This window comes from Silene latifolia, chromosome 9, assembly GCF_048544455.1.
Source record: "Silene latifolia isolate original U9 population chromosome 9, ASM4854445v1, whole genome shotgun sequence".
NCBI classification, from domain to species: Eukaryota; Viridiplantae; Streptophyta; class Magnoliopsida; order Caryophyllales; family Caryophyllaceae; genus Silene; species Silene latifolia.
Window position 1 is genome coordinate 23,154,814 of NC_133534.1, and position 15,770 is coordinate 23,170,583.

The following is a 15,770-nucleotide window of genomic DNA, read 5'->3' on the forward strand; positions in this document are numbered from 1 at the left end:
TAGATGAATTAATTATATTATAAAATAATTAGATGTAGTTCTCATATTTAGATGATTATTAATTACAGCTGTAATCTTACGTAATATATAAAATAATTAGATGATGATTAATTATTAATTTAGGAAATTTATTTTTGGCAATAAATATTTTGCTTGATAGTGTGATCAGATGCTAGACAAATTATTACTAAAATTACTCTCTTATTTATGTGGAAATTTATTAGGAAATAGTTTAGTTTGGACATTTGGCCCGTGTAGTATCTTAAGTCAGAAGGCCCAATTGTAGATTAACTTTTAAGCGGGAAAAATCGTAGAATCACCTAATCTTTTAGTAAATAGGGGATTTGACATATCTTAAACTTAAGACGCATAATGCCGTCTTAAATAAGATTTTGTACTACTAAATTCCTTTCCTAATATATTTAATTTGTTGGTCCTTTCGCACTATATATACTTCCTTGGTACACAACTTAACTATCTCACCATACAAACTCTTCTTTTAAAATACTCTAGCAAGCTTACTCATACATTGTTCTTCGTCAGAAAACCATATCAACCAAAAGCACGCTAGAACAGATGGCAGTATCCAAAGTTACCGATCAAACCCTAACCTTTGAAGTGCGTAGGCGAGCCCCGGAGTTGATCCCTCCATCCAGGCCCACCCCGCACGAGTTCAAGGAACTATCAGACATCGACGACCAAGAAGGCCTCCGGTTCCAGATACCAGTGATCCAGTTCTATAAGAACCGTGATCACCCCGGTAGTTCTACACCCATGGTGCGGGACCCAGCTAGGGTGATCAAGGAGGCCTTGGGGAGAGCGTTAGTACCGTACTACCCGTTGGCAGGACGGCTAAGGGAGAAGGAAGGGAGGAAGTTGGTAGTTGAGTGTACCGGTGAGGGTGCTATGTTCATTGAGGCTGATGCTAATGTTACACTTGACGAGTTTGGTGACGCTCTTAAACCTCCTTTTCCTCTGTTGGAAGAGCTTCTTTATGACGTCTCTGGCACCATTGGTGTCTTGAATTCCCCTTTGCTTCTTATTCAGGTATGGTTGTTAAACATTTAGTCTTGTGTAAGACGGTTTTACGCGAAGATAGTGACAAATAGATCAAGATATCACCATAGAAGTGAATAAAAGTATTGTACTCCCTCCGTCCCGGTCAATTGTTGTCCATTGGTTTTGGCACAAAGACCAAGGAAAGGGAATGAGTCAATTACTAAATGACAAGTGAAACAAATTGAGTGTGAATGATCAAATTACTCATCAAGTTTATTCTTAAAATAGAAAGGACAACAATTGACTGAGACACCCTAATATGGAAAAGGACAACAAATGACCGGGACAGAGGGAGTAGTTATTAAAGCAATTCGTTTTTACAATAAACTTGTGTAAGATGGCCTTATACGAGTATTTGTGGTTGTAGAATTACTAATATTACTAGGTTTGGTGCCCGGTTACGCCCGGACTACATTTACTTACCATTTAAATTTCATTTTCTATGAATATGTTTCGCTAAATTTGGTTAACACATACATTTACAATTTATATCTTGAAATTATGATGAGATGTAAAATTAATCAACAAATTATGTGACACGTTCATCACCACTCCCGCTGCCAATATTATTATTTTCACTACCTCCTCTGTTAATACTATTATGTTCACTACTTCTTCGGTTAACGTTGTTTGTTTAACTACTCCTGCTATTTTTACGGTTAACCCGTTAGTTTTGTCAAACTCATATATTTAAATAAGTTAATATTTTCTTAAAATCAAATTGTTAATTAATTTTTCATACTCTTTTCGTTGTTCCTATTGTTACTTTCATTACTTGTTTTGTGACTACTATAGTACTATTACTTTCACTTCTCCCACCGTCATAATTTTTTCTTTCAGTAATCCTGCATTTATTATTGTTAATTTCACTACTCTCATTACTGTTAGTATGACATTCACTACTCTGGTTGTTATTATTGTTGCTTTTACTACTCACATGGGTGGTACTATCATATCAATATATCATAGTAGTTGTATTAGAGTTGTATATTTAAATAAATCTTAGATTAGAATATTATTTAAGAGCAATCATTATTATTGGCTAATTAAATTACAAATCTAATGAATTATGGTAAATTATATTTTTTGGAAATCTTGATTGATTTATTTACCTTTTAATAGTTTCCAAAATATAAAATATTTATATTATATTATATTCGTGTATGTTAAATAATTAACATCTTTATACCAATTAATACTATAAGTGGGCATGTTATATTAAGGGAAATCACAATCTTATAGTCTTCTCTAAATTTATACTCCAACCAAAACTATATAATATTTACATTGAAATCCCTTGGTCGGGTACATCACACAATGCTATGATTAAAAACTATATAGTATAATTAATTTGTATAGATTTATTTAATTATATTGAAGTCCTTTGGTTTCTGGAATTAATATATAATATTGATAGGGAACTAAGCTTTTGTACCACACACTCGGCTTGGTCAACAGTACAGGCCAACCCGCCGCCCGTGCTATCAGACCAATTTTTGAACGGACGCCCAACCTGCCTTAAGGACAGGAGGCCCGTCCTTGTACCAGGTCTGGTCTGGGTTTCCATAAGAGGCCAATTCAAACCCACCCAAGCCCACCAAAATAAAATAGTTTGTGCTAGGTAGCTTAGGTTAGGGCTAAGCTTGAGCTTGAGCCAGATAGACCTAAGGGTGAGATTATCACTAAGACTCCCCCAAGTCTTAAAACTCCGCCACATCAGCTTTTGACTAACTTTTATTATTTCTTTATTGTTCAAACTCACCTTAGACTTTATACATTATCCGTTAGACTCACCTCAGACTCCACTTTTTTACTTTACTCCTTTTTTTTCACAAAAAAAGAAACTATATATGGGATTCACTCATTAGTTAACTTCCCTTTAAAGTGGGTCAAGACTCACCCAAAGTCTTAAGTTGAATCTTGGATTCCAAGACTCAACTTAAGACTTTGTCAAGACTTAAGGTAGATTATTGGTAGTCTTGAATAAATCTTGTCTTAAAATTTACCAAAGTCTTATCTCAAGACTACCAATAATCTTACCCTAACCCACCTTAGCTACCCGTAACTCGAGCCATTTAGGACCTGACACGGCCCTAACTGACCTGGGGCCAGGTCTGTAACACACTATTCTTTATACTACTTCCGTTTGACGCCTTAACGTTAACAAAACCAACGTTAACGTAGTGGCTATACATTAGATTTGAGCATGATGGTCATATAATTAGTGCCGCTAAATGAGTAAACGGTACTCACTAGTTTAGATCTGATATAGCTGACCCTATTCGAATAATTCGATCCGATAAGATTGACTCAAGATCCGAAAATAGCCAAACTTGCCTGACCCGAATATGGCCCGAAACCCGATTCAGACCCCGATCCGAACCTTGATTGAGCCAATATTAACCTGACTCGAGATGACCCGATCCAAAAAGGCTTGACCCATAATGGACCCGATCCAAATTGACTTAAAAGTGACCCAAAATGACCCTAAACAACAAATACTAAGGCCCTGTTTTTTTGGACTTAATTTCAGTTCTAATAAGTTCAGTTCAGTTCAGTTTAGCTCTATTAAGTTCGGTTCAGTTTCAGTTCAGTTCAGTTCAATTCAGATTAGTTTATTTCAATATTAATTTATTATTCTTATTTTATATACTTATTGTTATCATTATTATTATTATATTAATTTATTTAATATTGTTATTATTATATTGAAATTTATTTTTAATATTTATTATATTATCTTTATAGTTATTATTATTATTACTATTACTATTTATATTTATTATATTTATTTATTATTATATTATTTTGATTAATGGAATATTAGTGTATTATTATTATTATTATTTATAATATTTATATTATACTTATCATATTTTTTTAGTTATTATGATTAATATATTATATTATTTAATATACTATAATATATATTATTAATGTGTGCCTTTAGGGCACACGTTAGAAAAACCCATATTATAAAATATTATTCATTATTATTATTATTAATAATATATTAATATAATCTAATAAGAAATATATAAAATAAAATAGTAATATAATAATAAATATAGTAGTAATAATAATAATATATTAGTAATATAAATGATAATATCATTAAGTATTTATTATTATTATTGTTATTATTACTATTATTATTATTATTATTATTATTATTATTATTATTATTATTATTATCTTTTTATTATTATTATTTCAGTTCAGTTCAATTCAGCTATATATATTAAGTTCAGTTCAGTTCAGCTCCATTAAGTTAAGTTCAGTTCAGTTCAATTCAGTTGAGACAATTTCAGTCCAAAAAAACAGGGTCTAAGTTTACATTGGTGTTATCTACATCAAAATAGAGTTTCACTAGTTACAATTATCCCTTATAAAAAGTCAAATTTGAAAAATAATACTTCCTCCAATCCAATCCAAACTACCCATTTACTTTTTAAAGTCAACCCTGTTAAATTTTGACATCGATTATATTTAATCAAATTTTTAAAAATTTTCTGCAAAATTGACATATTTACGTTTGTTATGAAAAGAGGTTTCGAAAAATTATAATTTCGACACAAAAAAATAATATATAAATGAAGAAAAATGTGGTCAAAGTGTAACACCCCGGCCCAAACCGGGTCGGGAGCGGTTACTTATGATAGCTCACCAGGCTGTGTACATGGCCCACAGATCAACACGGGTCCTTTACAGCGCATTTTGTCCTCATTCAAGCGCATCCTGGAAACCTTCCCAGGAGGTCACCCATCCTAAGACTACTTCCAGTCAAGCACGCTTAACTTTGGAGTTCTTTCGCATGGATGACCATAAAAGAAAGTGCACTTTGTTGATATGAGTAGTACTTCCAATCTCTTTAAGCACTAGTCATTTAAGCCTATCACTGGACCTCTTCAATTACCGTGGGTTGTTACACAAAGTGTCGTCTCGTAGACCGTGAAAAGTCAAATGGGTAGTTTGGATTGGATTGGAGGGAGTATTTTTTAACAAAAATATTAAATATTAAAGTGTTTAATCATTAACCCGAAAGTGACACGACCCGAAGTAACTCGATAACAGGTCACCCAAAATTGACCTGATACTCGAAATGACCGACCCGACGGAATCGAAATGTATAACAGGCCCGAAATGACCCGACCTAAACTTACCCGATCCCGATTAACCTATTTGCCACCTCTACTTACTACTACTCACTCTACAAAATTTTACCTACTTTATGCTGTTGTGAAGGATCCTTCAATGTTATTGAAAAAGGCTCAGCTTAGTAGTTAGGACGGAGATATCATGATAATAGGTGACATGACAACTTGTATAGTTGTATACATGTTGCCTTTTGTAAAATAAAAAAATAGGCAAATTTAACAAAAATAACCCAACGTTTGTCAAGTATTCTGAAAATAACCCAACCTTTTGATTTTAACAAGAATAATCCAACATTTGCTTTTATGTTACAAAAATATCCCAACATCTTACTTATATATATTTCCTAAATGATAATTTACTCATATATTAATTAATTCATTAACTTGTTGACCATATATTAAGTAATTATATAAAATTTGAAAAAAAAAAATTAGAAAATGGAAAAAAAAAGGTTGAAAAATATTTCTAGTACTGTTCAAAATCCTAAAAAGACGTAAATTATATGGTTTTAAAAAATTTTGGATTCCTCAAAATTGTGGGTTTATTAAAAAAAATTATATCTCTCATAAGTATTTCTACTAATTTAAAATCTATCTTATTTCTTTTCAAAAAATTATATATTTGTCTTATTAATGAATTTTTCATTGTTTAATTAAGAAATTTATTTTTTCCATTTTTTTGGTTATCAATTTTTTTGTATTTATAATCACAAAATAGACTTTAAAGATTTATGAAACTATTTTACAAAATATCCTTTCTCAATATTTGGTAAAAAAAAATTGTGTAGGTGAGGTTTTGGGATATTTTTGTGACAAAAATGCAAAGGTTGGATTATTAATGTTCAAGTTAAAAAGTTGGGTTATTTTTGAAAGACTTATCAAAGATTAGGTTATTTTTGTTAAATTCACCAAAAATAAATGATATTGTACGCACTATACAACGGAAATCTACGGGGGTGTTTGGCCTAGCTTTATAAGTGCTTTGTAAATGAAAAATTAAAAGCTAGGCCAAACACCATGTTTTAGGGATTTAAAAAGCACTTTTAAAAAGCTAAAAAAAATAATAACTACCCTTAGAAGTAGAAGTAGCAAATAGGTGTTTCTACTTCTACTTCTACTTTTACTAGTAATTTCACAAGAATCAAGAATTTATCACATATATGAAAATAATGAAAACCAATTTTTCTAAAACTTTGGCCAAACAATCACAGTTTTTATGAGAAGTAGTTTATGAAAAAACTCCTTTTAAAAAGGAAAAGCTATTTTAGATAAGCAAGGTCAAACACCCCCTACATTATATAAAAGGAAGTCTTTTAGACTTCTCCTATTGGTTACTAATTTTTAGGAGCTGAAAAACTTTTTTTTGTGTAGGGCCATGATCTTTGATGACATTTAATTCTCTTCTAAGCTCATTGTTTTCAATACAACACATATAACTTATATAGCCTGATATAGGAGTAAGAGCAATATCAATAGTGGTTCTTAGTTTTTGGGTGATCACTAGGAATTTAAAATAAAAAATTCATTGCAAGTAAAAGGTTGTTCTTAATTTTAAGAATTGAGTTCCAAAATAAGAACTTGGTTGTTCATACATGGGAATATGAGAACCAATAAGCGTACTTTGAAAAATGTGGAAGACCAATTACTTGTTTTATACTTTTTATTTAAGAACTTTATATAAATATCATCTATTGTAGGCAAAAGTTCTTAAATATTGGAACTAATAAAATATGATATGATATAATAAGTACTTAAAATAAAGTTCTTCTATTGCCATTGCTCCAATATAATCTCCTAAAAAAATAAAAATAAAAATTCCGTATTAGGCTTTAAGTCCTCACAAGTTCTCATTTAAAACCGTCTTAGTTAAGACGATCTCTCAAAAGTCATATCCGAAGTTAAATAAAGTCAAAAATTAAGGAAATTTGTGAGTATTTTGAATATCGTACAGAGTAATTTAAAAAAGCAACCCGTGCCCTTTTGAATATTTGTAACGTTTTAGATAAGTTACACATTTTGTAACATATTTTGCATCAAATGGTAATGATTAACAACTTAAATTATATGTAAGTCGAATCTTCAATTATTGATTTATTCATATTTATATTGTCACGATATTAAACATTTAATCACAATCATTTATATGCTTATGGCATTATGTATTCAATGATAATGTCTGTTAATACGACCCGTGTATTTTTTTTTCACGGGTTTAAAACTAGTAGAATGTATTACCAACATTAGGTATCGATTGGTTGCTCCACCATAAAACATAGGAATTAGAAAATTCTATGATTTGCAAAAAGGAAGTTCGTTTAATTGGTTGTCACTTTTTTGATAAAATATAGAATTCTAAAATCCCCAAAAATTTTAAACTCCTCCATTATAGAGGAAGTTAGATTACCTAGTCCAGAAGACTGGAGGTAGTTTAAAATTCTCATGAATCGGATATATCTATGGAGCTTAAATCCAATTGTCAACCGCCAACCGATGCCTAAAACTTGGTTAACGCGCGCATCATAAACTAATTAAGACTATGGTCCAATGGTCCAGGGTAGCTAGTATATTAATCCAAGCACATACCAATTAGCGTTAGGTAATCCTGTCAATTAGTTCACACTTCATACCTAAATTTACATGAATGATAGAAGTTGTAGAGCAAGTTAGCTAGCAATGCGTATTCGTTACTTGTCTCGTTCATAATTTCTTGTAAATTACGCAAACGATTAAATGAGGCAGTTTAATTCCCATGAATCGTATTGGTTACTTGTCTCTATGCCATAAAATGCGTCTATGACTTCTTCGGTTAAAACAAGACACTAATGTTCTTTCCATTTCTTTGTAATAAATAGGTAACCCGACTAAAATGTGGTGGGTTCATATTAGCACTTCGCCTAAACCACACCATGGCTGACGCAGTTGGACTAGTCCAATTCATGAATGCCGTGGCTGAGCTCGCTCGTGGAGCCGACTACCCATCAGTTCCCCCGTTGTGGGATCGCCACCTTCTCATGGCTCGAGACCCGCCTCGTGTCACTTGTGTGCACCGCGAGTACGAGGAGATAGAAGATACGAAAGGGACCGTTATCCCGCTTGATGACATGGTTCACAAGTCGTTTTTCTTTGGTACGTTGTTGTCTGCCATGGGATTAAGTAATGTAAAATAAATGAAAAATCCTGATTAGTACGTATATCCACTACCTTTGGCTTCATATTAAAACAAATTTTAAGAGCTAAACAAATGAATGAGATAACTAAAAAAAAGAATAGGTAAACAAATGACGGTTTAAAACATTATGTAACAGGGCCAGCGGAAATTGCCGCAGTTCGACGTTTCATCCCGCCACATTTGAAACGTTCCTCAACTTTTGAAGTTCTCACAGCCTGCCTATGGCGTTGCCGTACAATCGCCCTTCAACCCGACCCAGAAGAAATGGTTCGAATCATCTGCATTGTTAATGCCCGCCCCGTTTTCAAAAACCCGCCCCTGCCAACCGGGTTCTATGGCAACGCGTTCGCTTTTCCGGTTGCAGTCTCAACTGCTGCGCAAATATGCAGCAACCCGTTTGGGTACGCCTTGGAACTCGTGAAAAAGGCGAAGGGTGATGTCACCTTAGAGTACATGCGGTCACTTGCTGACCTCATGGTCCTCAAGGGTAGGCCTCACTTCACCGTAGTCAGATCTTTCATGGTGTCTGATGTCACTCGGGCTGGGTTCGGTGATTTGGACTACGGGTGGGGCCCGCCTGTGTATGGCGGACCTGCTAAGGGAGGGGTTGGTGCGATACCCGGTGTTGCGAGTTTTTACATACCATTTAAAAATGGCAAAGGTGAGGAGGGCATTCTCGTCCCGATTTGTTTGCCGGGTTTTGCTATGGAAAGGTTTGATACGGAGCTAAATGGGTTGTTGGGTGATTTTCCGGAGCATCCGTTTGCAGAAACCAGATCCTCTGCTTCTATTTCTTCTTCATTGTAGGATGAAAGTGACAAACACCAAAAAAAAAAAATGGTCTAAGATATTACATACTCCATATTTATACGCACGTTATACCAAGATTATCGTGATTTACTGTGTTAGAACTTTATACCTGTTTTCGATTATTGGCCAACTTTACGTGGTTATTTCTAAACCAATAAAAATGGTTTGAAATTTGAAAATATGTATGTTGAAATAACGAAAATGATGAGTACATGTAATACGTATATTAGTATTTATAGTGTGGTTTTTACAATGAAATGTTCCAATTCCCTATTTACTAAATAAATAGGCGAAATTTCAATTTTTTTCGCCTAAAACATTTTTCTTATAATAGTGCTTATTATTTTTAGCATATACTATAGATATGGACATGATAAATTATAAACGGACATAATCTTTTAGCCTAAAATATATTTCCTATAATAGTGCTTATATTTATAACATTCAATATTTCACATTCTACACAAATTTATCTCTCATCTTTTTATGATAAAGAAATTCTTTTTTATAAAGAACTTAATGATAGAAATTCATTGATTTTTATGATAAAAAGTTGTACCTAAAAAAATGTTATTACTAAATATTTGTTAAAAATTCATTGAGTTTTTATGATAAAAAGTTGCGGTTAAAAATATGTTATTAGTAAATATTCGTATATTAAGATCATTAATTTATCGGTAAAAAAACAACAAAAAATACTTTCAAAAAATATTCATGTCATTATTCTTATGATTTAAATTTTTATTTCTTTAATCAAAATACAATGAGGAGAAACATGAAAAATAAATGAATTGTCAATTTAAATTCCATAAATAATACACTAAAAAGTAAAACTCTATAAATACCGTGCATACTTTGCACGGGGTCTATACTAGTATTTATACTAATTTATAATTATATTACTTTTCAAGTATGATGTGTGTTTGTGTTCTTCAATCCGTCTCATTGTAGATGGACATTATCCGTTTAAAGTTATAGACGGATAGTGGCCGTCTTACAAAATGGAAGTGGGAGGGCAAGTGGGTGGGAAATGGATACCCCCACTTGCACTATCTACTCTCATTTTGTGTCCGTCTAAAGTGAGAATTTGTGTTCTTCCCATTTTGCTTGATCACATTTCTTAAGGAAAAAATGTAAAAAGTTACTCTTTCCAAATGTCTATGTTTGGCCCATTTTCTCTATATGGCAAAATTTTTGTGTTTGCCCCATTTCATAATTTTTCTATTTGAGACATATTTTTGACCATATAATCCTTATGGCTCTTTTCTATTTACAATTTATGCCGTTTAATTATGGGCCTAAATTTGTGCTTTATAAACACTAACCCATATTCACTAATCCTAATCTATTAAACACTAACCAAAACATAACTACTCCCTCCTATTTTTAGATCAACCCAAACCTTCCCTCCATATTTTGGATCAACCCAAAATGCTTCCCTCCATATTTCATCTCAAACCCTAGTAACTCCTCATCTTCATCTCTCGAGATCTTTCCATTCTCTCCTTCACTCAACAACCGTTTCTCATTTCAATTCCTCTCTAGATCTTCCTTCTTTCTTTCACTACAAACACTAATTCCTCTTCACAACTTCACCTTGCCGCCTCATATTCTCGCCTGCTCCTTTTCTCTTCATCCACATCTTTCTAGTTCTCCCGATGTCATCTCGAAGGTATTGTTCTAAGGGTGACTTAGTCTTACCTTATTCGGTTCTTTATGGGTATGTTGCACCAGATTCATAAGGTGGCTTTGACGGTTTGGATATCGTTGATTCGTGGGATTTGATGACTTGTCCTTTGTAAGGATCCTTTACAATCATGTTCTTGATGATATCATTGTCTCGAAGATTCAGTAAAGAATAATAAGGTTGGTTCTTCTATTTATTTTATTTAATTTAAATATCGTGGTAAAGATTGTAATTTTTGATGTTAAGTGTCCAGAAATAACTAGTGTTGTTCATTTTTTGTTGTTAAATTTAGTAAGTTGTTAACTTGACTTCAAATATGTGATTTTGTGGTTCTTAAACAATGAAATAATGAACTTCAGATTATTGAGTTAAATTATGGTGTTTCTTTTACATTTTCTGCTATAAACATTTTGATTAAATTTGTTATTGATTTTGGGTCACTGATCTGCTGTTGTTGTTTCTCTTTACTATGCATGTAAGGAGAGAAAGAGAAAGACTTGTGATGATTGGAAAGGGAAGTTAGAAGTGAAAGAAGAGGAGGGCGGTCCTGTGGTGAAGAAAAGTAAAGAGGAGGATGATGGGGAAATTAGTGAAGTTGGAAGTTGTTCAACAAAATGACGAGGAGGGAATAAGTTTACCCAGTTTAATTTTGGGTATATATTGTCCCAAATATAAGGAAGTGTCTGAGTATAGAGGTATTCATGCCAATCTACAGTTTTTGTTTTCTATTGCCTCTACTTTTTGATTTGCTAGTTTAATGCTGATGTGCTGTTCTCTCTGCAAATGCTTTGTTAGTATCCCTGCTGGTTAACTGTTGGTGTTCTGCTAGTTATTGTTGTCTGACTGATTAAATAGAAATTGAGGATGGTATGAATTCTGTTAGTAACGCGCTGTTCTGTTTGCAATTCTGTACTTTACTCAATGATGAAAATGCAATAGCTATGAGAGTGTTGGACTGAATTTAACTTGTTTTCATGCTGTATTTGTTGGTTATTGCTTTATTGTGATGAGAGCTCAATGATTAAGTAACAACTTATTGTTATGGGAGCTCATTGATAGTCTAACTCTAATGCAATACGTTACTCTTATAGCATAAACATGTTTTATTCATTCCAAAGTTCAGATTTTATGATGACATTGTGAATGTTAATAGGGATTTGATGAGGATACCACCATGTTAAGTTCATGAGTTGTGTGATTATGAATTTTGTTTATGTAGGAGATCTTTTATAATCCACCACATGACAGATTCAATTCTTTACTGTAATTCTGTACATTGCTAAATGATGAAAATGCAATATGATACCGTCGTTTTAGTACAAAAAATAAATACCTAGGACAACTAACAGAAGCTAGTGGAAGTAGGGTCGATCTCCACAGGGAGGCTATTATATCTATTTGCTATCTAAGTCTGCCTGGTAACAAATGGAGGTTTTAATTTGATTTCTATTAAACTAAAAGGATTAAGGCAAGAGAATAAGAGAAAAGAGCAGTAAAAGCAAAGACAAACAAAGTATGTGATCAGATAAAGAGAAGTATGTTAGGAAGTCGGTTCACCATGGCAACTAATTAACTCAGTCATAAATAGGTTCAGATGATCTAATGTGAGAAGGGTAAGGGAAAGGTCCTTACAGTCCGCTTTCCGCCCTAGAAAACAACAAGCTTATCTTTCGTCTTCGTTAGGGTAGTCTATTGTTTATAACAGGTCTGTTCATTCCAATCTTTCGATCTAGGAGTGAATTTAACCAATTTAACTAGTTTAGAAGCGTGCACTCAACTAAACGATTACAATTATATTGTCATAAAACAGTTCTCACAATTTAACCATCTAACCTATTCACAATATCATCAACTCACTACCATGGCTCCCCTAATCCTAACATAATGAGAATTAGCTACTCATGCTATTGATGAAATAAACAACAACAACAATGAATAAACTAGCAAGAGACATAATAGAGAGATTAAAGGAACAATATTGCATAAATTTATAACAATAATGATTAAACAGGAATTAAGAAACAAACAATGATTAAGAGAAAAGTAAAGACAATTAAATTAAGAATAAGGAGTAAAGAGAGATTACAAATTGAGATCCGGAATAAGAACAAAGTAACGTGGGAAAGACAAAGGAGAAGTCTGCTTAAGAGAATAATTAAGGATAATAGATTGTGAAGTGTATGTAAAGTATATGTTTAACCTAATGACGTCTTCACCTGATATAGGGAAGAGTTTATTAACTAAACTAAGATAATCACGGAATAAAAATCCCGTGTAATTAAGAAAACTCTCGATCGAGGCATTTCATTCCTCTCGACCGAGCAGATCTTCAGCAAATCCTCTCGATCGAGGAAGCTAGGGCTTTGATCGAGAGCCTCCAGATTAGCACCCTTCGATCGAGCTCAACAGGGATTCGATCGAACTCCAACAACTGTCAAAACCATTCGATCGACCAAAAGAGCTCTCGATCGAATGGTAAGCCATTGAAAATAGCTTGCTCTTGTTTGGTCAACTTCTAAGGACTCCTTCACACTTCCCGAGGCACATCACTTCTGCTCCAAATCCTCCATCTCCATAAATGCGTGCTAGGAGGAACGAATAAGGCACGATTTCACAACTTTGAAGTCTGTTCCTGCAAATGATACGAAACAAACCAAAGTAGCCTATTCGGGGCATATTGCAACACAAAACAATAGAAATGACATGGAAATGCGTGGAATAAGAGGCTAAAAAAAACTATATAAATTGCACGTATCAAATCTCCCCAAACCGAACCTTTACTCGTCCTCGAGTAAACTAAATGCAAACTAATGGAACGGATAATAAAACTCAGAGCTAGCTATAAATTGTCGACTCAAACCGTTTAATGCAAACAAAAATAACATTTATAGCTACAACAGTCAAGCACAAACGAGTTGTATGATGTCTATAAATATGCTGAACCGTCAACCTTGCAAGACATTTAAAATTGGACTCTCACGGATCACTCTTGTCTCATGAAGCAAAGGGTAAGTGTATAAGTGTAAGAGAAGAAGAGAAAATAGTCACTCACCTAAACTACGACCTACATAAACATGCTTGCAACAAAAATGATAGACAATTCTAATCACCATACATACATTCCAACCAAACAGTGTCTGTCACAGCCGAGGGCTTATAAAAGTTATGGGAAAGTGAGGCAACGGGTAAGAAAAGGCAAAACAGTTATGGGAAATGTTGAGGTAAAGCGTTAAGCTAGTACCTAAACAATACCATATAAGAACATCCAATTCCTAACCAATTAGAAAATCAATCACAAGTGCCCTTCATTGGCACACAAACTCACTAACCGACTATAACAACTCCTCAAAAAGATATAAATAATGCGTAGGAGTAAGACCGTCTCAACAAACTTTCTTTTTTCACACGGTCTGTTTTTCTTTTTTCTTTTCTAATTCTTTTCTCATTTTACTGCCCACATCTTTTATTCTTTTCTTCAAATTCCAACATATCCTCCTTTCTTTTCTTTTCTACAACCTCTAAATAATATAAATCAAACCAACTCGCATCAAAAGAAAATATACCGCAAAATACACTAAACTAGCTTGACAGGCAAGCTTAATTTGGGTGTAGTTAAGGGTCAAAAAGGCTAAGTTTGGCTAATGTGGAGCTAAATGGGTGAAAATAAAAGAAAGGGAAAATTGCAAGCGCCTCCCTGCATGTGACACCGACCACAAACCCGAATGTATGCAAGCAAAAAGCAATCGAATTTCATAAAAGTGTAAATTTATGAACATGTTATGCAAGGAGTATACTACTCTCAATTTTTACATGAACTGGTCATAAATGACACCAGTTATAGGGCTCTAAAAACTTAGAAATTTTAAAGTAATTTGCCAATTTTTCAGGTCAAGTCTATATGATCAGCTGTATTTTTAACAATAACTCGTAGATTATGCGCATGACAAAGCTAATAAAATGACAATCCGATGCAAGGCTTAAGTGAAATGACAAGTTACAGTGCAAAATCATCACAGAAATCTACCATTCCGACTCAACCTATATGCTAAAATAAACGTGATATTTTTTGAATTTTTGAATTTATTTTTGATTTTTTTGATTTTTTGAAATTAAAAACAATGCAAGCAGAAAATAAACGTGAATGCAAAACAAATGCAAATGCAGACTCAAAGGATGCAATACCCTCCCCAAACCAAAACGGACAACGCCCTCGTTGTCCTCCAGCATACACCATCAGAATATACGGGGGACGGGATAGATACAGCCAATAAATGAATGAAATAAATAAATAAAAGGAGATGAAAAATAAACAAAGCAAAAATACTTACAAAATAATCGAACTTCCCAAAACAAGCCAGAAAACCGGGGAAGTGAGTAGACCAGCAGCTACTCGTCATGGTCCTCTTCCTCGTCAGCCACCATGAAGTCGGGGTCACGCTCCTCCTCTCCCCTCCTCTCCTCTGTCATCCTCCAGTAGCGAGGTCAGCTCTAACCCTCTCCTCCCTCTCAGCAGCATCCTCCTCACTCTCAGGCTGCGGATACTCCTCCGTCGGGTACCGGTAGAAAGAAGGGTGTGGCCAGCCCTCAGGAACAGGACGTCTCCTCATCACATGATACTCATATAGAGGGAACAAGGCAAGTGCCTTGTCCCGCTCTATACGAGCCACTCTACTGCACATCTCAAGAAGAAGAGCGTCACGACGCCCTTGGTCCATAACCTCGGCCCCACAAAGGGAGTAGGGGAAACAAAGTTAGCCGGCAGAACCGGTTGTGAGACAGAAGGAGTAGGGATAGGGGTCGGTGTAGGCGTGGGCGTGGACGTGAACGTCCTGCCAGCCTGAGTCGGTGTAGACCCCTCTCCAGTCTCAGGTCGCTTCCGCTTCTTAGA

General features: G+C 34.1%; 1 protein-coding gene across 1 annotated transcript; it reads left to right on the top strand.

Moving 5' to 3' along the window:
• Positions 1-476: 476 nt before the first annotated feature.
• LOC141599382 (benzyl alcohol O-benzoyltransferase-like) lies at positions 477-9,496 on the top strand. Its single transcript, XM_074419372.1, has 3 exons — positions 477-1,047; positions 8,069-8,342; positions 8,522-9,496. Exons 1-3 carry the CDS (start codon positions 577-579, stop codon positions 9,190-9,192), a joined length of 1,416 nt encoding a protein of 471 aa, XP_074275473.1. The 5' UTR covers positions 477-576; the 3' UTR covers positions 9,193-9,496.
• Positions 9,497-15,770: the final 6,274 nt, after the last annotated feature.